The sequence below is a fragment of the Monodelphis domestica genome, chromosome 6 (genome assembly GCF_027887165.1).
Source record: "Monodelphis domestica isolate mMonDom1 chromosome 6, mMonDom1.pri, whole genome shotgun sequence".
NCBI classification, from domain to species: domain Eukaryota; kingdom Metazoa; phylum Chordata; class Mammalia; order Didelphimorphia; family Didelphidae; genus Monodelphis; species Monodelphis domestica.
Genome location: NC_077232.1, coordinates 188,657,809 through 188,684,980, shown reverse-complemented (window position 1 = coordinate 188,684,980; position 27,172 = coordinate 188,657,809). Strand labels below are relative to the sequence as shown.

General features: G+C 37.9%; 1 protein-coding gene across 3 annotated transcripts in view; it reads right to left on the bottom strand.

Moving 5' to 3' along the window:
* Positions 1-5,677: 5,677 nt before the first annotated feature.
* The window catches only part of MND1 (meiotic nuclear divisions 1), a 144,913-nt gene continuing 123,418 nt past the window's right edge, over positions 5,678-27,172 (bottom strand). For 2 of the 3 annotated variants that reach the window (XM_056802778.1, XM_001375843.4), the window contains exons 7-8: positions 16,681-16,725; positions 5,678-5,924 (exon numbers count right to left, since the gene is read on the bottom strand). In XM_056802778.1, coding sequence (XP_056658756.1) covers positions 5,818-5,924; positions 16,681-16,725 — 152 coding nt within the window. In that variant the 3' untranslated portion in view covers positions 5,678-5,817. The remainder of the gene's footprint in view (positions 5,925-16,680; positions 16,726-27,172) is intronic. The other variant, XM_056802779.1, reaches the window with a different exon arrangement.

Below are 27,172 nucleotides of genomic sequence, written 5' to 3'. Positions count from 1 at the left end.
CATTTGTGAATCCATCTGGACCTGGGGATTTTTTCTTAGGGAATTCTTTGATGGCTTGTTCAATTTCTTTTTCTGATATGGGGTTGTTTAGGTAATTTATTTCTTCCTCTGTTAGTCTAGGCAATTTATATTTTTGTAAGTATTCATCCATATCACCTAGATTGCCATATTTTTTTGCCATATAATTGGGCATAATAGTTTTTAATGATTGCCTTAATTTCCTCTTCATTAGAGGTGAGGTCTCCATTTTCATGTTGGATACTGTCAATTTGGTTTTTTCTTTCCTTTTTTTAATTAGACTGACTAGTACTTTGTCTATTTTATTTGTTTTTTTCAAAGTACCAGCTTCTAGTCTTATTTATTAAATCAATAGTTCTTTGACTTTCAATTTTATTAATTTCTCCTTTGATTTTTAGGATCTCTAATTTAGTCTTCATCTGAGGATTTTAATTTGTTTTCCTTCTACTTTTTTAATCTTTATATTTTTACCTAGTAAGCTCTTAGTAAAATTTCCTAATCATTCATCCTCTCTGCCCCAGTGAACCAATCTGCACATGAAGTTTCCTAACAATCAAGGTTATTAACCATTGATTTGTAAACTCCTTTTACTTGTTACCCTAAAAAACAAAAACAAAACAGGATAGTTTGTTTGATTTAACAGTTGAAAGCAAGGGAATGGGAGTCATTCATTCAATATTTTCAGTGTCTATGATGTAGGAGGTACTGTGCTCTGAAAGTTCTAAAAAAGAAGTTGATCCCTACCCTCACCAACTTTAAGTTTATTAGACATCTCCTTTTGATGTTTTTTTTTTTTTGATACTCTCAAAGAAATTTAGGAAGTTGGGCAGTTACTGAGTAGACCAAGGACTAGAATTTGGTTGAGAATCTCTATGCTGACTGACTAAGCACAACCGAAGTAGACTCAAGCTTCATGGTTAAACAGCATAACCAAACTAGGTTAGGGAATAAAAAGAGGCTAGAGATTGAAGGCTCTGGAAGATTAGATGCAATGTCACCTTCCTCCCCTGCCAATGTTGGCTCCTACTTTTAGCTCCTTTATTCTTTTACTTCTACTTTCAGGTTATTTTTTTCATAAGGCAGGGAGATCTAGTCTCTCTACAGAGTATTATATCTCCCTCTATAGAATAGCACAGAATATCAAACACAAGTTTCTTTCCCGAGCAGGAAAGTTTCTTTTCTGATAATAAGGTGGTCTAAAGAAGACAACTTCTCATGCTGATGAGCAGTGTGACAGGCTACTTATTCCTTTCCTACACTCAACTTCCTCCCAAGTGAGAATCATTTCCCCAGGCAACATAAAATCCTGGCCTTTAATTCTTACACAACAAATGGTGATGGACCAATCTTCTCCTACCCACCTGCAGGAAGTGATTGTGAAGCCCTGGGGCGCTCTGCATGTACAAAGACCAAATTCACTGGCAAACATAATGAATGCCATTTGGGTCACTGCAGACATATGGAGTATTTCCTTCAAGATGCCAAAGAGAGAATATCCAAATTAGATTGCTTGAGGAAGAAAAAAAACAGAGATGGTAAAGGATGTTGTAAGTAGCTGCCTATATATTTTTTAAAGCTTTCATTTTATATTAACTAATAAATACACCAAATAACATCTTTCAAGTGGGAAAAATTACATGTGGGGAGAACTTCTTTTTTAGCTTATCCTCTTATAGGAGTAGTTTTAAAATCCTAGAATGACAACATCCTGAGAGAGGAGCAATTAAGGTAGGGTACCGAATGAGATGTATATTTATTTAACATAGCCAATACAGGAATTTATTTTGCTTGACTATGTAGTTTTGATATAAAGTTGTTATTTTTTTCCTTCTTTTTTCCCAATTGTGGGGTGTAGTGAGGTAGAAAGGAGAAAAAAAGTCTGGTGTTTGTTAATTCAAAAAGTTAAATTAATGCAATTTCTCAATGCCAAATCTAATAATGATATTCAATATACTTTAAGCTACATCATCACCTTTGAAGAGACTCACAAATACAAAGAAGGTAGTGAGGAAGAACAGAATCACTTTTAAATATTAAAATTTTGAACTTCCTAAGAAAAAATTCCCAGGGCCTGATGGATTCACAAGTGAATTCTATCAAACATTCAAAGAACAGCTAATCCCAATACTATACAAACTATTTGACATGATAAGCAAAGAGGGAGTTCAACCAAATTCCTTTTATGACACAAACATGGTACTGATTCCAAAGCCAGGCAGGTCAAAAACAGAGAAAGAAAATTATAGACCAATCTCCCTAATGAATATAGATGCAAAAATCTCCAATAGGATACTAGCAAAAAGACTCCAGCAAGTCATCACAAGGGTCATCCACCATGATCAAGTAGGATTTATACCAGGGATGCAGGGCTGGTTCAATATTAGGAAAACTATCCACATAATTGGCCATATCAACAAGCAAACAATAAAAATCACATGATTATTTCAATAGATGCAGAAAAAGCCTTTGATAAAATACAACACCCATTCCTATTAAAAACACTAGAAAGCAAAGGAATAGAAAGAGCATTCCTAATAATAATAAACAATATATATCTAAAACCATCAGCTAATATCATATGCAATGGGGATAAACTAGATGCATTCCCAATAAGATCAGGAGTCAAACAAGGATGCCCATTATCAACTCTACTATTTGACATTGTACTAGAAACACTAGCAGTAGCAATTAGAGAAGAAAAAGAAATTGAAGGCTTCAAAATAGGCAAGGAGGAGACCAAGTTATCACTCTTTGCAGATGACATGATGGTCTACTTAAAGAATCCTAGAGATTCAACCAAAAAGCTAATTGAAATAATCAACAACTTTAGCAAAGTTGCAGGATACAAAATAAACCCACATAAGTCATCAGCATTTCTATACATCTCCAACACAGCTCAGCAGCAAAAACTAGAAAGAGAAATCCCATTCAAAATCACCTTAGACAAAATAAACAAATTGGGAAATAATCTTCATAAAAACCTCGGAAAAAGGTTTAATTACTCAAATTTACAAAGAGCTAAATCAATTGTACAAAAAATCAAGCCATTCTCCAATTGATAAATGGGCAAGGGACATGAATAGGCAGTTTTTAGATAAAGAAATCAAAACTATTAATAAACACATGAAAAAGTGTTCTCAATCTCTTATAATCAGAGAGATGCAAATCAAAACAACTCTGAGGTATCACCTCACACCTAGCAGATTGGCTAACATGACAGCAAAGGAAAGTAGTGAATGCTGGAGGGGATGTGGCAAAGTAGGGACATTAATTCACTGCTGGTAGGGTTGTGAACTTCCAACCAACTGGAGGGCAATTTGGAACTATGCCCAAAGGGCGACAAAAGAATATCTACCCTTTGATCCAGCTATAGCACTGCTGGGTTTGTACCCCAAAGAGATAATAAGGAAAAAGACTTGTTCAAAAATATTCATAGCTGCGTTCTTTGTGGTGGCCAAAAATTGGAAAACGAGGGGATGCCCATCAATTGGGGAATGGCTGAACAAATTGTGGTATCTGTTGGTGATGGAATACTATTGTGCAAAAAGGAATAATAAAGTGGAGGAATGGGGGCAGCTGGGTAGCTCAGTGGATTGAGAACCAGGCCTAGAGACGGGAGGTCCTAGGTTCAAATCCAGCCTCAGCCACTTCCTAGCTGTGTGACCCTGGGCAAGTCACTTGACCCCCATTGCCTAGCCCTTACCACTCTTCTGCCTTGGAGCCAATACACAGTATTGACTCCAAGATGGAAGGTAAGGGTTTTTATAAAAAAATAATAATAATAAAGTGGAGGAATTCCATGGAGTCTGGAACAACCTCCAGGAAGTGATGCAGAGTGAGAGGAGCAGAACCAGGAGAACATTATACACAGAGACTGATACACTGTGGTACAAATCGAACATAATGGACTTCTCCATTAGTGGCAGAGCAATGTCCCTGAACAATCTGCAGGGATCTAGGAGAAAAAACACTATCCACAAGCAGAGGACAAACTGTGGGAGTAAAAACACTGATGAAAAGCAACTGCCTGACTACAGGGGTTGAGGGCATATGTCTGAGGAGACTCTAAATGAACACTCTGGTGCAAATACCAACAACATGGAAATGGGTTCGAATCAAGAATACATGTGATACCCAGTGGAATCACGCGTCAGCTATGGGAGAGGTGGGGGGGGGGGGAGGAAAAGAAAATGATCTTTGTCTCCAATGAATAATGTTCGGAAATGACCAAATAAAATAATGTTTAAAAAAAAGTAAAAGGGTACATAAAAAAAATTTATGATGGACTTACATCCCACTTTGACATTTACTTGCTGGGTAATCCGAATCAAGCCAGATAACCTGCTTGAAAAGCAATTTCATCATCTATAAAATGAGGAGAACAACATCTGTAATACCTATCTGACTGGGCTGTAATGAAACTCTAATTGTATACCAGATATAAAACACTGTAAAGTTTGCAGCACTAAATGAATGTTATTATTACTACTACCATATTTTTACCCCCTCCATGATACATTAACATAAAACTTACACAAACCTGGGCATCTGAGATACTTGCTTGGTCTTTGCAACAGAAAAATTAAAAATTCCTACAAGATCCTCTTTTACTCTCACCATCTTGCAAATTTCAATATAACTTTATATTGGACTTCACTGGATTTCTTTGTTTCTTATATAGGATTTATTATTTGGGTACCATAGAGAGTTGTGAGTCTTTGGGCAAGAGTGATACTATTTAGGGTATAAAATCAGATCAGGGGAACTGCTAAAGATGGCAATGTGATTTTAAATTTGATCTATACACATGAATTAAAGGCATCAAATGAATTATGCCTATTTAAATTTTCTTTTGGTCTAGATCATAATTTCAGTGGCATAAAGAACTCTCAGTGGGCACTGAAATACTGACTTGTTTGGTGTCATACAGCCAATTAAATGTTTGAAGGAAGGCAAGCCTAGGTTCTCTTGACTCCAAGACCAATTCTAGATAACCTATACTGGACCATACTACTTCGTCATACACATCATAGGATTATGGGTCTAAAGCAGGAAGGGACCTCAGAGACCAACTAGTTCATATCCTTCTATTAAACTAATATATGAAGGAAAGTATACATTATTATAATCTATTGGAATAAGTCCATGTTGGCAAACCTATGGGAGGTGTGCTGGAGCAGACTGGAGGGGGCTGCTCTCCTTCCCCTCTCCACCTGCACCTGAGGACATTTCTCCCATCACCTGCCCTTCTGCCCAGCAGTCCAATGGGAGAGCTTCCTCCTAACCCTGTATGGGGTAAAGTAGTGGCTCATATGTGGTGTGAGGGTTGCAGTTTGGGTACTCGGTCTCTAAAAGGTTCACCATCACTGGAATAAGGCTTAAGATTGGAAGGAAAATAACAAAACAAAACAAAACAAAACCCAATTAATTCTGATAAGTATTATTAACTTGACTGAGATGTTCTCATTTTATTGAATTCATGGCTGAAGATATAGAAGAATCATAGGATCAAAGCTGGCTAACCAACACCAGAGATCATCCAGAGAATCTTACACCTGAAGAATAATCTCTTGCCTCATTTTTGAGACTCTTCAGGGGTACTTGCTATTTCCAAGGCAGATTGCTGTAGTTTTTTTTTTTAATAAAAAAGGGCAGAACATAAATATTTTGTGTTTTATTGAAGTGAATCCAAATTAAAAAAAAATACAGTTGCAAGTACATGGCATTTTAATTATCTGAGAATGACAATATTAGTATACATATATACACACAAGTAATCTAGAACTACCACTGGATATTTTAGTCTATGTAGTCAAAGTCTTCTGGAATTCCAAAGTTTTTATCAATTTTGCTTTCTTCAAATCCAAATTTTTTTTTGGCCCAAGATTTTATAGCAAATATGTTATCTATAAAAAAAAAGGAGAAATATTTCAGAGTAGATACATACATAATGTTTCAAAGATACTTTTCTGTACTAGCACTTGGGTGTAAACATTAAGTCAATAATTGCTGAACATTTTCTTTCAGTTATAGAATTTTGTTGTTGATTAATATAAATTATTATGTAGATTAAAAAAGTATATTTTGAGCAGAGTAAAAAGAAAAGAAACTCAAAATAAAAATACAATACAAGGAACCAATTACTTATTCATCCTTAATTCATGCAATCTGGATGAAGGAATGGTCATTGATACTTCTTTATCTATGACAATATTCTCTATCATTCCCTTCCTCTTTTTAAAATTTTTTTTTACTGATTTGTTCTATTTCTTATATCACCATAGTTATGCCTCCTTTTCCCTCTTCCAGAAAGCTATCTCTAAGACAAAGAGTATTTAAGAGAGGTTAAAAAAAAAACAACTCCAGCACAACTGATTGATACATTGAACCATGAACTATGGGTCTCCCACTTTCAGGAAGAAGTAATTTGGAGAGCTCTTCATTGCAGTCTTGCTTTTGTCATCTCACATATCATTTCTAACAGCATGGTGATATTCCATAACTTTCATTTATCACAATTTTTGTAGCCCCATCCCAATTGATGGGATCTACTTTGTTTCTGATTCTTAGCTATTACAAAAAAATCCTGCTATAAATAGTTTGGATCCTCCTTCCTTCTTTTAAAAAATGCTATTTATTTGTTATATTAAAATGCCAGAAAACTCCCTCGTCCCCTTTCTCTCTTCCCTCCATTAGAGAAAGCATCATTTGACTAAAAGGTATATTTATATATAAAACTATGCCATACTTATTTCTATTTATCAGTTCTTTCTCTGGAGATAGTGAAATAATTGTATATTAACTAAAATAATTGTTTCTAGAAAGGCACCTGATGGTAATGGGATTTTAGTGGGTCAAGGAATGATTGTTTAGGACCAGTATCAGAAGGACACAGGGTTTGAGAAGGCCAATAGGAAAAGCTTACAGAATACCAAATGTTATTAAACAGGGTTTATTTAAGATAAGGGAAGGGAATTGGGACGATCTATCTAAAGAATATAAACCTCCCACCAAATCTAGTTGGTAGTTTCAGAGAGATGGTGTCTGCACTGTCAGTTACCTCTCTACCTAAGAGTCCCAGTTCCTATAATACAATACATGTCACTAACCCAAATCCTCACTTCAATGCTGATAGAGATAGTAAGGTTGGAAGTATAATGATGGGGAGTAGGGCAAAAGAACTGTTAGGGGAAATAGAAGTTGAGAGCTCTACAGTGCATGAGGCAAGAATGACAGTTGGGAACTGAACAAGGACTTCTGGGAAATTCTTTGGAGGAGGTGGTCTTGGGTGGGGAGACACAGAAGGGAGTAGAAGGAGGAGCTGTTTCTCAGGGCCATTCAAGACACCTTTGGGGATTTCTGACACTGACAGAAATCTTAACATCACAGGTTCCTGTTTAAAACATTGCTGGTTCCTGTCAAGAAACCTAATTTCTTCAAAGACTTTCATTCCATGATCTATTGAGATATTGGACTCAAATCGGTGTGCAGTGTTCTCTTCCCTTTTTCTATCTCTCCCATGCTTACAAGAAAACCTAGTGCTTCAGTAATTAGTTTTATTTAGAAAAAGATTTAGGGCAACCCACAATCCCTCTAACCTCTACCCTTTGCCCCAATCAACAATTAAATCAAATAAGCAGTCAGATAGCTAATTCAATCTAATTTATTTACATCTAGAGAGTAAGCCATTGGCAGACTCCATCTTGTTGCCAGTTTTCAAGAAGACATGAGGGGGAGGCTTGTGAGCGCCCCAAAGCAGCACATATCTGGATTGAAGTCCCACATACCTCTCCTTGTAGAGAAGACTTCCCTGCCACCCTTGTGGGCCAGCACAGTCATCAAGGGGCAAGCCTTCACCAAGGGGAGATCTCCACTTTGTCTCCCTCAAGTAATTCAGGGTCTCTGGGAGAGTAGTGACGGAAGCCATTTTCATCAACCCTTTCCTCATTGCCTTCAACCCTTATTTCTCCATCTAAGAAGTGAGAGTCCTCCAAAATTACAGAAGGTAAGCAGAAACAGGGCTCAAAGGGAAGTCTCACTGACAGATAGCTTTAGGTGTCACAAGCAGCTCATAGAAATATCTCTCAATCAGCATCTACAGGATCCACAAGCACAGGTAGCTGGTAAGATGGATCCCAAGGAAGCTATAGGAGAGAGAATAGCTAGTTCACCAGGTCCACCCTAGGAGACTAGACAAAACTCAACCTCCTGCTTCACTGTTAGAAGAAGACAGTCCTGTCACTTCTCCAGGATTCTGGAACCTTCCTGCTTCTGCCTTTGCAGCACCCCCTCCTGCTCATTTCCTTTTAACAGTAGCCTTACACAAGTCATTCTTCAAAGAATATTTCTGTTGCTGCTGTATATAATGTTCTATTGGTTCTGCTTGTTTTGCTTTTCATAATTTCATATGGATCTTTCCTTGTTTCCAAAATTAACCTGTTCATCATTTCTTATAATGCAGTAGTATTCCATCACAATCATATATCACAACTTGTTTAGCTATTCCCCAGTTGATCAGCATACCTTCCATTTCCAGTTCTTTGTCACCACAAAGAGAGCTGCTATAAATATTTTAGGTTATTATTATATTCTTTTCCTTTTTTCCATGATTACCTTAGGAAATAAACCCAATACTAGTATTGCTGGGTTAAAGAGTATATACAGTTTTATAACTCTTTGAGCATAATTACATATTGCTCTCCAAAATGGTTGGCTCAGTTCCCATTTCTACCAACAGTGTGTTAGTGTCTCATTTTTCCACATTCCCACCAATATATGTTATTTTGCCCTTTTATCATTTTAGACAATCTGATGGGTGTGAGATATCTCAGAGTTGTTTTGATTTGCATTTCTCTAGCCAATAACGATTTAAGCATTTTTTCATAGAATTATATATGACAGATTTCTTTATCTAAAAACTGCTTGTTCACATCTTTTGACAATTTAGCAATTGGAGAAGGGCTTATCTTATATATTTGACAAAGTACTCTATATATTTGAAATGAGACCTCTATTTGAGAAACTGTATATAAAATTTTTTCCCCAGCTTATTGCTTTACTTCTAATTATGTCTACATTAGTTTTATTCATACAAAACATTTTCAGTTTAATGTTTTAAAAAATATCCATTTTATAGCTCACAATGCTTTCTGCCTCTTGTTTACTGAAATCTTTTCCTATCCATAAATCTGATAGGTAATATATTCCCTGCTCTAATTTGCTTATATCTCTTTTTATGTCTAAGTCATACATCCAGTTTGGTCATCTTGGTAAATGGTGAAAGATATTTTTATCGTCAAAATTTGGATCTTTATTTTTGTCAACTACAGGGTTACTATAATCTTTTACTACAGTCTTCTATATGTCTATTTTGTTCCACTAATCTGCTTTTTAAATTTCTTAGTCAGCTATCAGATAGTTTTGATCATTACTGCTTTATAATATAGTTCAAAATCTGATACTGCTAAACCTCCTTTCTTTCAATTTTTTGATTAATTCCTTTATTATTCTTGACCATTTGTTTTTCCAAATGAATTTTTAAAATTATTTTTTCTAGTTCAATAAAATAATCTTACAGCAACAATGAGGAGCAAAAAAGGAGAAAGAAAATTATAGGCCAATGTTATTAATGAATATGGATGTCAAAATTCTAAACAAAATATAAGCCCAGAAACTACAACGATATATATCACAAAGAAGATTATATATTATAAACATACAGGATTTATATCAGGTATACAGAAAGGGTTTAATATAAGGAAAACTATTAGTATAATTGATTTCATCAACAAAAAAGTATCACAAATCATATGATTAGATCAATAGATACAGAAGAAGCTTTTGACAAAATATAACATTCATTCCTAATGAAAACAATCAAAGGCACAGGTATGAATGGATTTTTCCCCCTTCTTTCTTATAGAGCCCTAAATTCTGCTACTATTGTTGTTTCAGGGAAAAGCTCCTCTCACTGAAATCCCCTTTCCCCTTTCAACTCTAGGAGCTCCCCATTCCTTTCTTAATCATGAGCTGGCAAAGGTTCTGCCCCTCCCTGCTCTTAAGGTTTATTCTTCTGTACATCATTGAAGGTCTCACTTGTCCTAAAAGCCATCTAGTCCTTCTCCGACATGCCCTCTCTGGGGGACACACAGGAACTAGACTGAGAGTCCACAGTGCAAGTACGAGTTGCATTCACTGGAGTTATGACAAGGGAAGATACATTCTTACAGCTCTCTTATGGGAAAATTTTGCAATAAATGTAACACTTAAATTCTATAGTAATATTAATACAATAGACTAGCTATACTTTGGATTATATTATTGCTTGTCCTTTGTTTCAAAGGGGATCTGTGACATCACAGGTAACATCTTGATATGTGTATGAATTGGATTTAAGTGAAGCAGAGTTGTTCAGAGTCATCTCTCTTCCAGAGTCATTGAACTCCAGTGGCAAGATAAAAGTCAGGATGATCAGGGACAGGCCTGGATACAGTGGATGACCTTGGTGTCTACCATGTCTGACCCACTTCTAAACACTCCATGGTGCATGCTTTAGCCACCTAATTGGCCATTGGAAAAAAAAAAAAAACATTAGGATCTGTTATTCCACTGGGGGAAGTCTTCACATGTTTGGAGTAGACATCCCCCTAACTCACTGAGAGTTACTCTCTACCTGTTTAGCCCACCTCTAGTCCTTTAGGTGTGAGCCCTTTTCAGGGCTGCTTGCTTACTTTTGGGGTCTACCCCGTCTATGGCTCAAAAGCTATAGCATGTGCAGTGGTCACATACTAGTATAGATGATGTATCTCCTATATATAGTATGTGAACCCTTGTAGGGAAAGAATTATTATTTTTTTGTTTTTGTTTTTAGTCTTAGTTTTATTCTCAGCTTAGTATAGAGCCTGGAAAAAAAGTAGGTGATTAATAAATTCTTGTTGATTAATTGACTGTGTAAGGATGATATTAGAAAAGTATTGTTTTATTAGTTTAGGGATAAGAAGTGGAGTGGCTGCTTGAGAAAAGAACTGGAGTTTGAAGCAGAGCTGAGAGAGCATGTTAATTTCAGATGTGACAGTTATAACCCCTTTTCTATGTCAATTACTCTCTCTGGCAGTTGATAGAGACACACTCTCAAAGACTCTCTCTCAGGGCTGGAGGAGGTAACATCTTTGCCTCTCTGTCTGAGGGAAAGATCTGAAGGAGCTCTGTGTTTTCCTTTCCCAACGTGGGAAACACTATTGACTATCAATTGTAGTTTTATAGATTGTTTAACTCAAGACCAAAGAAAAACGTCTTTGATTCTTGTTGAGACTCAATCAGCTAGCCTTTGCTATTTTATAACTATAAGGCAAAGTTAAGATTTATAAGGATAATAGTGGTAGTATTTATTTAGAATAGTATAAATTTGGGTTAGTCAGATCAGGGAGGATTAGTGTAGCCTGTGAAACACAGGAGAAGTGGTTCCTTGTAAAATCAGGGAGTTTATTTGGGTGGATTTAGAATCCCTTAGAATTAGAAATCCTTGTTATCCTTATATATTTCAATAAATATTTTATTTTTATAATAAGAATCTCTTTTGTGTCCTTGTGCCTGGCCCTGAATGGAAGTTCACATTTGAGCTTCACTTCACTTCATCACTGAAGATACTTTTGATGCTATCAAAAGTATCTGGACAGTTTTGAATATGTATTAGTGAGTTTTCCCATTTATTTTTATGTAACGCATTATTATTTTTTACAACGGTCAGTCTTTTTTAGATTACAAATCAACACTGGTTTTAAGGGAAAATGTTTCGAGTTCCAAAGAACTGACTTAAAATGAACTTTTGGAGGACAATCAATTAGGAATAGACTGATTGTAACAAGCCACTATTTTAACAAAATTATTTTATTCCCTTCAGTTTAAGTGACAAAATGTCTGAATACTTAGAACAAAAATGGAATCCATTTTGGCCCTTATAATGTCCTTAAAGAGGATGAACTAAAGTAGAGTTAGGCTGTTAAAGCTAGCAGATTTGATAGGAGAAAGCTGTATATGTGTGTGTATATATGTGTATTTATGTATCTATGTATATATATGTATATATATACACACACACACACACACACACACATATAAATTATGTGCCATTACATCATCATCTGTTGAGTTCTTTCAGTACTGAGACAATAAAAGATTCATGAAATTGGTCAATGGGAGCTTCAGGAAGTGACTAGGATACCCAGCTATTGCTCAAAAGCTAATGTAATAGACTAGATAAAGAGAAGTAAATATTAATTCCAGAAAAAAAGTGAAGGATATAAAATTCTGTTGAGTAAGATGAGTTAGTATTTGTAGCTTGCCAAATAGCCTCAGTTAACATGGAGGGAGATCTTAGAAGAATGGGGCTGAGGTTGAGAAAAGAGAAAAAGGATGCAGTATAATGGGAAGTGAAAGGCAACAAAGTGCAATTGAGGGAGCATCTACCTCTTAGCAAGACCTAGGATCAAGTCAATCAACCTTTAGTGCCCCAAGTGACTCTCTAAGACTGAATTACAGAACAATTGTGCTATCCTCTAAAGCTGAAGGGAGCTTCCTTACCAGAGAGTGGTGCATACTGGGAGGCAGAAATGAACTCATTTAACGAGTGTATGACCCAAGGGTAGGTTTGAGAGATGGGGTGGATCTACTGTAAACCCCCCCCCCCATAAAGCAGAATGAACAATTTAATTGAAAGCAGAGGCACTGAAAAAGTCTTCCCAGGCTAAACTCCTTTTAAAATTTTGAAATAGTTCTCTTATGGCAAGGAGGGATTCAGTGACTTGCTTGGACTAACACAGTCCTTCCAGAAACAGGACTTGAACCTGTATTTTCCTGACTTAAAGGCTGACCCTCTCTCCATTAAATAAGACTATCTCTCTATTTAGCTTTGAATAATTTTATAATAAATAATTCTTGCCTCATTAACAATTTAAATAGTTTAGGGGTAGCATAAATGATAATCTTCTTTGTTAAATGTTAATGGCAAAAATACTGTTCTAATTAATAGTTCATGACATAAAACATAAGTCATTGAGGTATTTCTAATTATTTTAGAAAATGTTTTAGGTAGCCTGATAAAATGGCTCACTTAAAAATGATTACAGTTGATATTGAGTTATTGAACATTAAACAATGTGAAGGCCTCTGGGTAATACCTTTGGGGCATTTTTACTAAAAGGAAGATAAATTCCATCCAATATCTATGGGATGGAAGGTTTTTAGAATTGGAAATATACTGTATTATTTCATTAAAAAAGCTAAAGTCTGTATTGGGTGTACTTTGCTTTCTCTTTTATCTTTGTATAATTGGGAATCTTTTTGTAGTACATGTTTATGTTGGGAGGATCAAGTTGTAACCACAAAACAGAAATACATTTTTTAGCAACTGCTATTTCAGATTTAAAAATATCTTCCTTCTCTGATTTTGAAATATTCTAGGCTCTTTACCAATACAAATATGTTAGAATAGAAAAGAGAAAGGTTTAAGCACAGTTTCTCCAAATGTAATTCTCAAAGTCATCAGAAATGCAGAATTCTGAATTAAGAAGCATTATTAAATATTATTAAGTGTATACTATGCATGATGCACTGTCAGCCATCGGGGAAAGACAAAACTGAAATAATCTTTGCTGTGAAGAAACTAATATTGGAGGGGAAGAGGGGGAGAAGGATTCAGAATAAATACAAGATAGTTTAGTGTGGAAAGACACTAGCAGGTACAGGGCAGGAAAGACTTCCTAATGAAGATAGTGTTTGAGCTGAATCATGAAAAAAGTAGGGGACACCGAAAAAGCAGGTGTATCTTTCATTAATACTATATGCCTAACTTGCATTCTGAGAATTATTGAGGAAATTATATTTGAATTATTTCCTATTGGTGACACAGATGTGAAAAATGCCAGATTTTTCCCTCCCAACATTAAAAAAAAAAAGACATTTTCAAAAAAATTTTAACCTATGATTGACTATACTTCAATCGTTTCCTCTGGTATAGTAGGAATGGAACTACCCTTCAATTTACTACCTATGTGACCTTAAGAAGTCTTTCTTCCTCTCCTAGCCTAAATTGTTCCATTTATAAAATGAAAGGGTTGGACAAAAGGGTCTCTTGGCCCTTCCAGCTTCAGGTCCTATCATGTAATCCTTTTTCTTGATCATTCCCCAGGTATTTTATGTAGGTGTGCTTCCTATTTTCCACAAGTTATTCAACTGACACAAAAAGAAATGCCCCGAAAACTAAGACTGACTTTGCTAATTAACAGAAGCGATTTGTATCAATTTTACATAGGATAAATTCTAGTTATTTATCAATATTACTAATAACAAATTTGGTAATAATTATTCATAATGATTAATTCTAGTCATATTTAGACAGCAAATGACCTTCAAATTACTTCTGTTGAGTCAGAGTAATGAGTCATCTCTCCTGAAAAGATTCCAGATCCAGGAAGTGTGAATTTTAAAACTATTCCACCCTAATCAGACTGTACTTTAGAAGATCTGATTTAGCTATTTGCTGATCAGTAACAATGGAGATACTTGGAATAACAGAATCACGTCTTGGAAACTCTACATTTCGCCTTCTCCTTAGAGCGACAAGATTAAAAAGATCTACACCAAACTCAAAGATTTAATTATCTGAGGAGAGCCTTCAACAGACATGTGCAGAAACAGTGGACAGACTCCTGGGCTGTCCTAAGTCAAGTTAAGCTATCATTGGTAAAAATGAGACACAGGAAAGTGATGTAAAACCATCTATATAAGGCACGTCACTTTCTCTCTCCTCCTCTTTCCCTGGAGAGGCAACTCTGGCTGGCAGCTGGCTAGGCATTCTGACATCTTGGGAGTGGTGGCAGTTATTTGTCTGGGTTTTGGCAGTGAGTTTTGTCCTTGACTTGATTCAGATTCAGGCATCTCAGCTGAGCCCCTTTTGGAGTTCAGGTTGATTCCTTCCTCCTTCACACTCCAAACCCTTACTTTCTAGATCTTCTAATCTTCCCGCCCAGTATCAGCCAGGCAGGGGGAGAAATCCTTCACCCTTTCCTTCTCCCTTCTTCTTAATCTTCTCCACTATATCAATTAAATTACCATAAAATTTCCAGCTAACTTGGGTATTTTATTATTTGGGATTTCCCCTGGCGACCATTAAAATTTAGATTTTAAGTCACAAAACTAAAATTATCCTCACAGAAGGGAGGCAGAAGAGCCAGGTATTATGCTCTATGTAGGTACCCACCTGTACTTCCTCAGAGAAGGAAAGGAAAGTGATAGATATGAATATTTGTAATCAGATACATAAGATTCTTTAAGATTCCAGGCATTGGTAATACCATCAGATTTTGTAAATGAAATGGTAGAAAAACATAAGTGGTAATTTTCTGACTACTATTAGCAAGGTTAATTGTGCTTCTATATGTTGCTCTTGTTCAGTCATTACAGTCATGTCTGACTTTTCGTGATCTCATTGGGATTTTCTTGGCAGCTACTGTGGTGGTTTGTCATTTCTTTTTCCAGTTCATTTTACAGTGAAATTAGTGAAAACTAAGGTAAACAGGGAGAAGTGACTTGCCCAGAATCACACTGCTAGTAAATGTCTGAGGCCAGGTTTGAACTTAGGAAGATGAGGCTTCTTGACTTTAAGCCTGGGACTCTTATCTATTAAGCCACCTAGTTTCCCTGTGATTTTATATATTCAGTGATATTTTGTGAGCTCTCTATAGACTTCTGGGGTTTTTTGTAATTATTATCTAATTGAATCTTCATCTTTTGGAAATATATCAAGTACAAACTGGATAAAGTTTATTTGGCAAATGGTGAAATGAAGATGGAAAAAATATTAGTAGACAAAGGGCTAAGGAAGAACAAGGATAAGGTTCTAGAATGCTACAAAACCCTTCAAGGCTTGCCTCAATTTGTAAAATCTCAATATGTAAAAATGTGAACTTCAAAGAATCAGAGAATTTTATATCTGAAAGATATAATAAATTTCAAGCTGGAAAGGCCCTTAGCAGTCTCATGTAGTTCAATTCCTTCATTTTCTTCTTTTTTTTAAAAGTTTATTTATTTAATTAATTTAGAGTATTTTTCTATGGTTATTTGATTCATGTTCTTTCCTTCCTCTCCTCTTACAGTCAAAGAGCAATTTTATTGAATCTCTTCATTTTTCTAATGAAGAAACCAAAGTCAAGAGTGATTATTATTTGTCCATGATCACACTGCCACTAAATAGCAAGTCTGAGTTTTAAACCCAGGTCTTTTTACTCCAAACTGAGCACTCTTTTCATTTCTCCAAATCAGTACTTGAGTTTTACACAGGAATAAACTTGAGATTCAAAGAAATAAAGTGCTCTTTCCAAGCCTTAGTGGAAGCATTACCTAAAAAAAGTGTTTTGAACTGATTACATGGTTTACAAAAATTTAACTTTTTTTCAGATTCACAATAAGCTTCTTCAGAATTACCTCACTGTGTACATTTTAAACAATGCTTGGATTTACAAAAATCCAATTGCCACCCAAGGATTCAAGACTATAGCTCCCATGTAAAGCAAGGCATGCCCATATCTCTGATGTCCAAACAGCTACGCATAAATGAATTTATTTTAGAACCCTTGAAATGGGGGCAAAGTTGTATAGAATACATACCAGTCCATCTGTTGGCAGCTTCTTTGGCTACTTTATTTGCTTGTCCTAAAAATTTTTTAAAGAAAAAAATCTTAATTTTTATATATTTGCTTATATATCACTTTTACAAAAGATTGAACAATAAAAGGAAAGATTCAAATGGTGCAACACACTGACCTCAGAAACCTAATACCTATTTAAAAAAATAAAAAATAAAAAAATTTTAAACCTAAAATTCCTCTTTTTAGAAATCCTTTTGTTTTATGTTAAACTACATCAGATAGCTAGAATAAGTATTCACTTATATAATGTCATTTGAAACAATCACTCTTAATCTACCCACTTCTTTACTTTGGGTCCCTGAAAAGAAGTTTGTTAAGTCACATCACCATAAAACTTTCCTTGGTCATGTGTTAAAAAGATGAATCCCTTAGACATACCTGTATTGAATCAGGCCTCACTAAAGTCAACTCTAGATCAAGTATAAAATTAACCAGTGGGAACATTTTTATATTTGAGATCTTGAAAGTAGAGCTGACATGGAACTATTGCTGGAAGCAAATCAAAACATTCTTTCTCAAGGAGGGAGGGTCTGTTTGTTATAGCTTTTTCTCCTGAAAGAATCCCAAAGTCAGGATTCTTAAAAGTCCCTCTAAATCCCACCCCACCCCCATTTATATATATACATATACATTTTAAAAACCACATGAGAAGAGATATTCCTTTCAAACTGGTTAGTTTTACATTTTCCCACTGAAAGTCAGAGAAGCTAAATTTATATTATTCCAGTGGCTTCTCACACCTCAATTATTCCAAATTATTCTTGTTAGTACTTGCCCGATAATACTAATATTTCACTGACAACATAAAATATAAAGTTTACCCCCTAGGGGTTATTGAGAAATGAGTAAGAGATAAAAGAGCTATGCTTGCAAAAACATAAGGGTATGCCTTAAAAATTAATAGATAACTTATGTTTCAAAATAAATGGAAGAAACATACAAGAGTAGAATTGTTTTATTCCAAGGGCAACAGTTGGGAAAAATTTCCAATACCATATTAAAATCAGTTAACAACATTCCAAATATTTTAACCCAGCATTATAGAAAGAAAAGTTCTATAAAGTATTATATAAAGGGAAAAAGGCTTTTAGGTGGGAGGAGAAGGGGAAGGAGAGGATGAGAGTCATCCACCCTGTAGCTAAAGAAACTAGGTATTTCACCAGCACAGACAGAGGACTGTAGATCTCTCATTGGGAGGGAGTAATAAGTGCCAAACAAGTCTAGGGATTTGGGTTCACAGAGGTTGTAAAGTGGCAAAGTCAGGCATCAGAAGATCTGACAAAGCTCCTGTGACACCCTGGGTCTGGACATTGGTGCTGCTGTGATAAAGACCAGAGGTCACAAAACTCTGAACTTCTTAGAGACCAGGCTGGCAAGCTTGAATCTCTCAACTTTGGAGGGAGGAAAAAAGATATTTTAGACAGATAGGGACTTCCTTACCCTCTTTCCTATAAAATCCTACCTGCAGACATCTTGCTTATCTTGCCCCTAACCATCATTTGTTAGAATCAAGTTGTCAGTTATCTTAAAATGACTTCCTTGTCATACCGAAGGGGGAGCTGATTTCTCTCCCTTTCCCCCAGGAAAAAGGTTCACCCATTAAATCAGTTATCAGAGGGGAGTAAAGGCAGGGGTAGTGGAGAGACATATTTGAAGAAGACTGAAGGGGGGGGAATTCATCTCACCCTCCTTCTTCCTTCTGGGATCATCTACTCTTTACCCATTATACCCAAACTAACTCCCCTCTAATACATCTTCTCAGTGCTGTTCATCCCAGGTATAAAGTACTTCCTAAGGAGGAATAAGAAGTGAATGAAAAGAAAAAAAGAGAAAATTAGAAAGTGAGGTGCTCTGGGGCAGATCTTTGGAAGGTCTCTGCTTTTCAACAGATGCTCATTCTGCAGTTCAAGGAGCAGCTGCTAATGGCCAAAGTCAGAAATGATGGCAATCCTCTAAAGGCAGACTACCAAAAAGAAGGTAATGAGACAGTTGGTGCCCATCCTCCTTTGCCTAGGCTTCCCCACCTTCTAGACCATGCCTTCCCCCTATATCGTCAGTGGAGAATCTACCCAGCTTAATGTGGCCCTCTTCTCTTATAGGCAGTGGGGAGGCACTGCTAGGGTCCCATTCAGGTCAGTCCCATTTTCTTTCATTCTTTCCAAATGACCAGCCTGCTGTCTTTCACTTTTACGTGTCCTCCATCACCTCTTCTATGCCAGGTAAGCTGACACCATGCTGCAGCTTGCTGATGTCCGCTGTGGACATCTTTTCATTGCTCATTGGATGGATTTTAATTTTTTTTATTTTAATTCCTCTGAAATTATATTTCCCCCATGATTCCCAGGAATACACGGTGAGGTGTTAATAGAAATGGGCTTTTGTGACAGCAAATCAGAGTAAGAATGATTCTGTTTCCAAATGAGATTTCCCCCTTGGCCTGCATTGCGTTGTCAGCTCATGGCACTCTCGGGTGCCTGCATACAGATGGATGTAAATATCTCTGTGCATGTTCACAGGATCAGGTCCAAGGCCATGTACGCACAGCGCACAGACACAGAGACACACACATGTACATCGATTCTCCTCATTGCTTGTCTGGTTGGCAGCCCTCCTTCTCTCCATCGCCAGCCCTGCATCTGGAGGTTTCCTCCTCTAGGACCCTTAGCCACATGTGTAGGGAACACCTGCCTTGCCAGGCACGGAAGAGAAGGGGGGGGGGGGGGGCGGTGCACATGCTTAGGCCCTGGGAGCAGCCGACAACTGGGAATGGCACCACGGACTAACGATGGGAAGACTTCTTGGAGGAGGCAGTGCCTGAGCTGAGCCTGGATGGAAGATAAGAAAGGCGAGGAAAGAATCCATTCTAGACATAGAGGACAGCCAGAGAAAAAGAGAATGTTGCCTTTGGGGGGAAATAGCTTGGAGTCTATTTCTGGCCCTAGAACACTCCTTCAAGTATAGCAGCTGGAGGGAATGCCTAGCCTAGAACCGGGAAGACCTGAATTCAAATCTGGTCTCAAACAATTAGTAGCTATGCGATTCTACTTGCCTCAATTTCCTCAACTGTAAAATGGGAATAATAATAGCACTTACCTCAAAGGGTTGTTGTGAGGATCAAACAATAATTATAAAGTGCCTGTCACATAGTAGGTGCTTTATTGGATATTATTATTACATGCTTTGCACATGCTCTCTGTGCTATGCCTTTGGTAAAGAACTGTTTATTAACTAATTAAGGAGAGGCACATGGTTGGGGCTATAAGCCAGAGCCCCCTAGGGAGTTGCCCCTAGAACCCTAAGAGTAGTAACAAGCACCTGACCCTCTGAGGGTGAGAGCAGCCCGACCATAACCCTGAGTGAAGGCATAATGGCTGATTATTAAGGGCATGCCCAGGTCTCATCACTGCCAGCTTTTCTCTACTTCCTAAAACAGGGTCCCCCCTAGGCTTCATCGGGCCACTGTGGCCCGAGGCAGTAAGGGACAGCTTTTATTTCTGGGCTGTGGCCTATGGGAGCATCAGTGACTTGCACAAGGGCTTCTGGGCTCATGAACAGCACAGTGACATACCCTGGATCACAGTGTCAGAATGGATTCAAGGCTGGACTCAGTTCCTCCTAAATCTGAGGCTGCCTTTCTCATCCCTGCCTCACAGCAGCCTCTGATAAAAGCACGATCCATGCAAACTGGAGTGAATACTCTGCTCCCCAGCCAAAGTGTTCTGCTTTAAACATTCCTTTGGAATTTCATTCACCTTAGAACTGGTCACTGGTCTTGGTTTCTGGATAAGCATCATAACTGAGGTTCATCTGTCTCAGAGGAGAACATAATACTTAGCTGACAATTCCCCGAGGCACTGTTAAAGAAAGTTTAAATTTTCTCTAAGGTAGCCAGAAGATTCTTCCATTATGCAACTCACAGAGAATGATTCCTTCTTAACAAAACACCAGCAGTCGGGGAGGCCCTACTCTGGGGCTGGTGCTAGACACAGAGCAAAGCAGTCTGTGGGGAATTTATAGTCCACAGGGAAACATATAAATATAAAGTTTATACGAAGTAGAGAAAAGGAAACTTAAGCTACAGTTATTATTGTTATTATTCTTGCTATTTTGGTGGGGGGTCTAACAGTTGGAGGGCTCTGGCATCAGAGGGCCATAGTTCAAACATCTCTTCTGCTGCCCTAAATGCACATTAGGGGCTAGGAAAGGCTGGAATGGTTCAGGGAAGCCCTGGAGCGACTAAGGAAATAAGAAAATTCAGTCAATCTGAGGTGACAAAAGGATGCACTGTATGCATGGCCTGGGGAGTACTGCCAGGACAAGGCACACTCTGGGGAAATGGAATGTTGTCAGCTAGTAATATTAATAACAGTAAAAATGTATGGAGTGCTGTGCCGCAGGGTGCTAAGAGCTTCAGGATTATTATCTCATTTCATCCTCACCCACACCTAGAGACATAGCGACTGTAATCATCATTGCCCATTTTATTTTACAGATGGGGAAACTAAGGCAAAGAGTGGCTGAAGGACTTGCCCAGGGACACACAACTGAAACTTGATTTGAACTCAGGTCTTCCTGACTCCAAGTCTGGTGCTTTATCCACTGCACTCGACTGGAGTGGCTATATCCAGGGAGATGGGCTGAGATCAGTCTGGGAAGGCTTTCCACTTCCAAACAGGAGTTTGTACTTGAAACCAAAGATAATTAGGAAACTTTGGAGCTTTCAGGGCAGGGGACGGATGACTTGGGCATTTTTGTTTCATCCTTTATCTACAACTGTGGAGTCAATATTCCCTTCCAGTGGAGAAGGAAGAGTAAACTGGGCATGTTCCATTCCCAGTCTGCTCACTGGAGTTCAGCTCCAGAAACATTTCCTCTAAGGCTCAGCAGAGGTTGGCAATCACTTCCACTAGGAGCCCAGACTATTTACAAGCTCATTTGCAAAACATTCAGTATGAATTCACTAGCACTGTTATTTATCTTTTCTGGAGAGGTCTCAAGGCTCCCCCACAAAACTGCAAAGGGAATCCCCTTGGGCTCCTTTATATTCCCATCCCAGAGCAGGGTCAAGCTGGGACCGTCCCACCTGGACAGAGGGTAGACTATTGGCCAAGATGCCAAGAGTTCCTTTTTTAGGCAGCACCAGGCCCTTCAGGAGATGAGGGGCTAGTAGTCACCCTCTCCAAGGAGAAGGATGTGCCCCTAACCCAAAGATGTCCTCCTAGGACAAACAGTGAGGGCAGCAGTAGCACAGTCAAACCTTCCCTGCCTGTCTAGTGTGGCCTGTGTCTTCCCACAAAGATTCCAGAAGGGGCCTACCTCACATCCTGAGCTCCTCTTCAGATCTGATCACTGCCTGGGTATCAATGGAGGATGTGGGTGGCCACATTTATTATTGCCTTTTGCATGCCAGGTGCTCTGATGAGACCAAACTGAAACTGAACAGCCCCTGCCCTCAAAGGGCTTACATTTTATCAGAAAAGGCCAGGCAGCAAATATATATTAAACCGTTCCTACTTGCAAGGCATTATCCAGAGGGCTGGCACTAACAAACAAAGGAAAGCCAGTCTGGGCTTCCTAAGGCTACACATTTTAATGCTGGAAGTCAAAGTACAAAAGGGAGGTAAAAATTGTGGGAGCAGGAGAGATGTTCCAGAGGGAGGGGGCCCTAGGAGCTAAGCAGGTGTCCAGGCTAGGAGCAAAGTCCAGAAATTCAGAAAAAGAGCCTGAGAAACTGGGGCATTAAGGGAAACAAAAATGAATAACAAAAGAGGGGGGCCAGGTCTCCAGTGGATAAAACAAGGGGTCTGGAGTCAGGAAGACTCATCTTCCCAAATGCAAATCTGGCCTCAGACACTTACTAGCAGGGACCTAGCAAGTCACTTCATCCTGATGGCCTTAGTTTCTTCATCTGTTAAATGATCTGGAGAAGGAAATGGCAAACCATGCCAGTATCTTTGCCAAGAAAACCCCAAATAGGGTCATGAAGGGTTGGATGTGACTGAAATGAATCAACTACAAAATAACAAAAACAAAACAAAACAAAATAATTTTGGGGGCCTTCAAAAGTTTTCATTCTTCACTCTGGCTACCTCCCTGGTCCACCTCCTCTCTTCAGCAATTTCTCGTTGATCATCTCTTTTAGAAGCTTTTGAGGCATATTCTCTAACAGCCAAATCTTTGAAACTAAACACTTTTCCACTTAATTCTTCAGGGAAGATGGTATTACAAGATGGTAGTCATGCAGGATCTCTTTCTTTTGATCCATAGGTTGCATGTTGATGGCAAACATCTCTGGTGAGCTGCTGTCTCCTCCTATCCATGCCAAATTAGAAGGCTGTCAAAGTCATATCTGGTGTTGGGTCTTTCAAAGGACTTCAAATACTTTTAATGGATGCAGGGAAGACAATTTGATGTAGAACCTTTAAGTGAGTGTCTGAATAAGACCTCACAGAAAAGGGGAATAGACCCTGGAAGGCCTGGGCCTAGGTCTAGTCAATCCCTCACAAGAACAAGAACAATCTACAATGTGACTAACAAGTGGTTATCCATATTGAGCCTAGAGATTTGGAGTTGGGGGGAAAGGCTGCCCAGTTCAACCAGTGGAGAAAAATCAATATCTTTTGGGGCAGCTGGGTGACCTGGTGGATTGGGCCTAAAGTCAGAAGACTTGAGTACAAACTTAGCCTTAGACACTTATTAACTGTGTGACCCTGGGCAAGTCACTGAAACCTGTTTGCTTCAGTTTCTTCACTATAAAAATGGAGATAATAATAACATTTACCTTGCAGAATTGTAAGGATCAAATGAGATAATTGTAAAGGGCTTAGCATAGTGACTAGCACATAGTAAATGCTATATTAATTTTAGCAACTATTATCATTATTATTATATGTTGAGGTAGCCCATTTTTGGATTGTTATGGTTATAAAGTTTCTTTTTACAGTGTAAAAAAATAGACTCAAATACAGGACTACAATCCCCACAAGCCCTTGCTCCACTTCCCCAAAATGCTTTGTAATCTCATGCAATTCTGAGGTGGGCCGAGATCGAGGAAGGATTTAAGCTTATTGCAAAGGCTTTTGTGGCTCTCTTGGACTTCCTTTTGGGGCAGACGTGGCTCTTTCCATAATGTAGGTGAGGTCTTGTCTAGGCCTCTGGCCTAGGCACGTTTTCCTTATCCTGTATTTTCTTTAATCTTTAACCCTTAATAAAAAAAACCTAAAAAATATAATATTCCTTGCAGAGAGAAACTAATTTCTACCTGCAATAGTCTCTCCCCATATCCCTAAATTTTAACTGTTACAGATGGCGACCACTAGATTAGATGAGAACTTCTCAAATTTTTTAGCCTAGATAATGATTTTTTTTAAAGCCACGTTTCTTCAAGATGCTCTTTAGAAAACCATCTTGATCAGCTCCTGCCTGCAGCCCTCTCTGGCTCCTGCTTCTGTTCCTGGCCTCTCATCTGGTGCCCAAGCTCCTGGCCCTGCTTGTCTGCGCTCCGGCTCCCGGTCCTACCCACCCCAGCGGTCTGTCTCTCACCCATCTGGCCTCGACCCAGCCGGCTCATCACCCAGACCCTTGGAGCAGATCACTCAGGACTCATTGCGACCAGCTGGTAACAGTATTGGCTACGTGGGCAGAGGGGAGAGACAAGAGGGAAAGGAGGACGTGTAATTTTCCCTTAGGCTAAGCCTCCATGTGGATGGGGGTATTGACCACAGGGGGTTCAGAGAAAGGGAGAGGAGAAGAAACAGATTTTTCAAACAGAAACTTAAAAAGCAATGGGCTGTTTAAAAGGATACCTTTTGACTGTTCTGGTAATTTCATTGATTTCACCTGCGTGCCAGAAGAAAGATTCAGCCCAAAGATTCAACTTTGAATTTGCAAATGGGTGGCTCAGCAAACTAAGAACCAGGCCTACAGACATGCGGTCCTGGGTTAAAATCTGGCCTCAGATACTGCCCAGCTGTGTGGCCCCAAGCAGATCGCTCAGACCCCATTGCTTAGCCCTTACCACTCTGCCTCCGGACAATAGGCATCTAAATGGACAATTAAAAACAACAAAAACAAAAAAAACCCAAGGATCTTTGAAGAGACTAAAGGCTATATTCTAAGGCATTTCAGACTCCAATGGTTTATGAAAAATCTCTGTATTTCTATTGCATTTCCTGATTGTTTTGTTTAAGATATAACTTTGATTTTAAGTTCATATATTACTATATTCAATATTCTCTTACACTGAAGGTTGATTGAATTTATTTTGAATGTACTGAGTTTTAAAATTCTGTTCCTTTTCCCCTATAACTATTGAACAAATATCATTGTAATAATTAAGCCCATATATGAAAAAACAGTTTTTCTATTTTGCCTTTTTAAATTGTCACAGAGGATGGATGGACGGACTTCAGAACTGGTTACAATTGCTATAACAACCTTGGAAAATTTTATGTGCTAAATACCTCAAATGATTTTAAGGGTTTTTTAAATATGATTTTTGTAATTTTTTTTTAACAATCTCTGGTTATTTTGCCTGCCCCTACCACGAGGTAAGGCCCATTACAGTAGCTGAAGTGAAATTTATTTATAACCCCCAACCTTCCCGCATTTCTAAATATGTGAATGGAAGTTGGGGCAGTTAATCTCAGGGCATTTGTAGCCCTATAAGCCTCCAAAACAAGGAGCACCCTTTATTTATACTCTTCAGCTCACTATTTTACTTGAACCAGAATGATATATAGATTTCTTGATTATGTTCTTAACCCAAGATGAGTTTTACTTTGTTTAAAAATATGTTTAAATACCAAGGTTGAAAGATTGCTATGTTTGTAAAAATTGACAAATGTCCATCAATTCATAGGTTTTAAAAATGTCATACAGCAACTTATGTGAAATATGAAAGTGTGTTTGTTTACTATTGTAATTAATTGGGCTATTGAGAATTTGGGGGATATTGATATCTACATATTTGTACTACTGTATTTTTTAAAAATGAAAAATTGTTAACCTTGTTCAATTCATTTGCCTTTCACTCATAGTGGAGCATGGCCAGACATTAAGAGGAAATGGATCTCATTTTTGGTGAGAAAGCCTTGCATTTTATATTTTCTTATCTGACACAGAGTGTCAATGATTATAAGCTACATTTTTGAATTTTTTAAAAGCTCTTTTATTATTATATTTTTCTTGTATGTGCAATATACTATTTTTTCTCTCCTTTTTAGATTTGAAGCACATGTCACCAGCATTAAGATTTTCTTTAACTTTTTGATTTTTCAGTACTACAAGTTTGAAATACATTTGCTAATGCATGCCCTAAAAAGCTAGAGACTATAAAAACGATGCCACTAATTATTCAAATAAATTATGGGACTTTGCTTAATGATTCTGTCTGATTCCAGGACAAGATATACACAAGAGAGCCATTGCACAGAGCCAAAGAAAAGCCAATCCAGGATGGATTGATGCACTTCTAGGCCAATACAAAGGTCTTGAACCTAGTGTGAAGACTTGAGGTTACTGTGTTTATCATTGCTAGACATAGGCTTTCCTTGTGTCCACACTCACTCTGAAGATACTCACAGAGGAGTATCCCCAAACCTTGGCTCCTACTTGGCTTCTATAATCTGGTCCCTTTCTTTTCTGCCTCTCATAGTGTGGTAACTTTCTGTAGTCCTGGCTATTGACTGGGTAAATGCATCATTGCTTCTATCATTTTAATTGGGCCCTGATTCAAGGACCTGTTATAGATTTATTTTTCTTTTTACTTGGAATTTTACACATAAGACTTTGATAATCTATATTTTCATCCAGAAATTTTTCTTTTCTTTTTGATTTTTCTGATATCTCTTGCCAATTGATTCATATACCTCATACCTCAGCCATGCATCCCTAAGTGATCCTGTATTTGTCAATCACCTTCTTAACGGGGGGGGGGGGGGGGGGGGGGGAATGTAAAAATATCATTATTTAAATTGCAAAGTTTAAATTCCTTTTGAGAAGAATTTTAGGTAAAGAAGATGCTACTTCTCTGAATCCAGAACTGAACTGTTGGAGAACCCACCATGAAGAAGCCTCCAGACCACAAGCTGCACAAAAATGAACTTTGGGTGTAGTTGATTGAACATTTATTTGTATGTATACTTTCATGCCAAAGGGGACTGCCCCCTAACTGGCTTTTTGTCAATGCGTTCAGCAATTATTGGTTTTATTCTTTTTTTTTCTTTCTCTTATCCTCAAATTATTGTAATGTTTAAGTTGATTATGTTCTCATGATCCTTTTTGGGGAAACTTTGCTCCCCAACAACGATAAAATGGGGGTATGTAAAAAAATACTCGAATACAGGACTACAATCCCCACAAGCCCTTGCTCCACTTCCCCAAAATGCTTTGTAATCTCACGCAATTCTGAGGTGGGCCGAGATCGAGGAAGGATTTAAGCTTATTGCAAA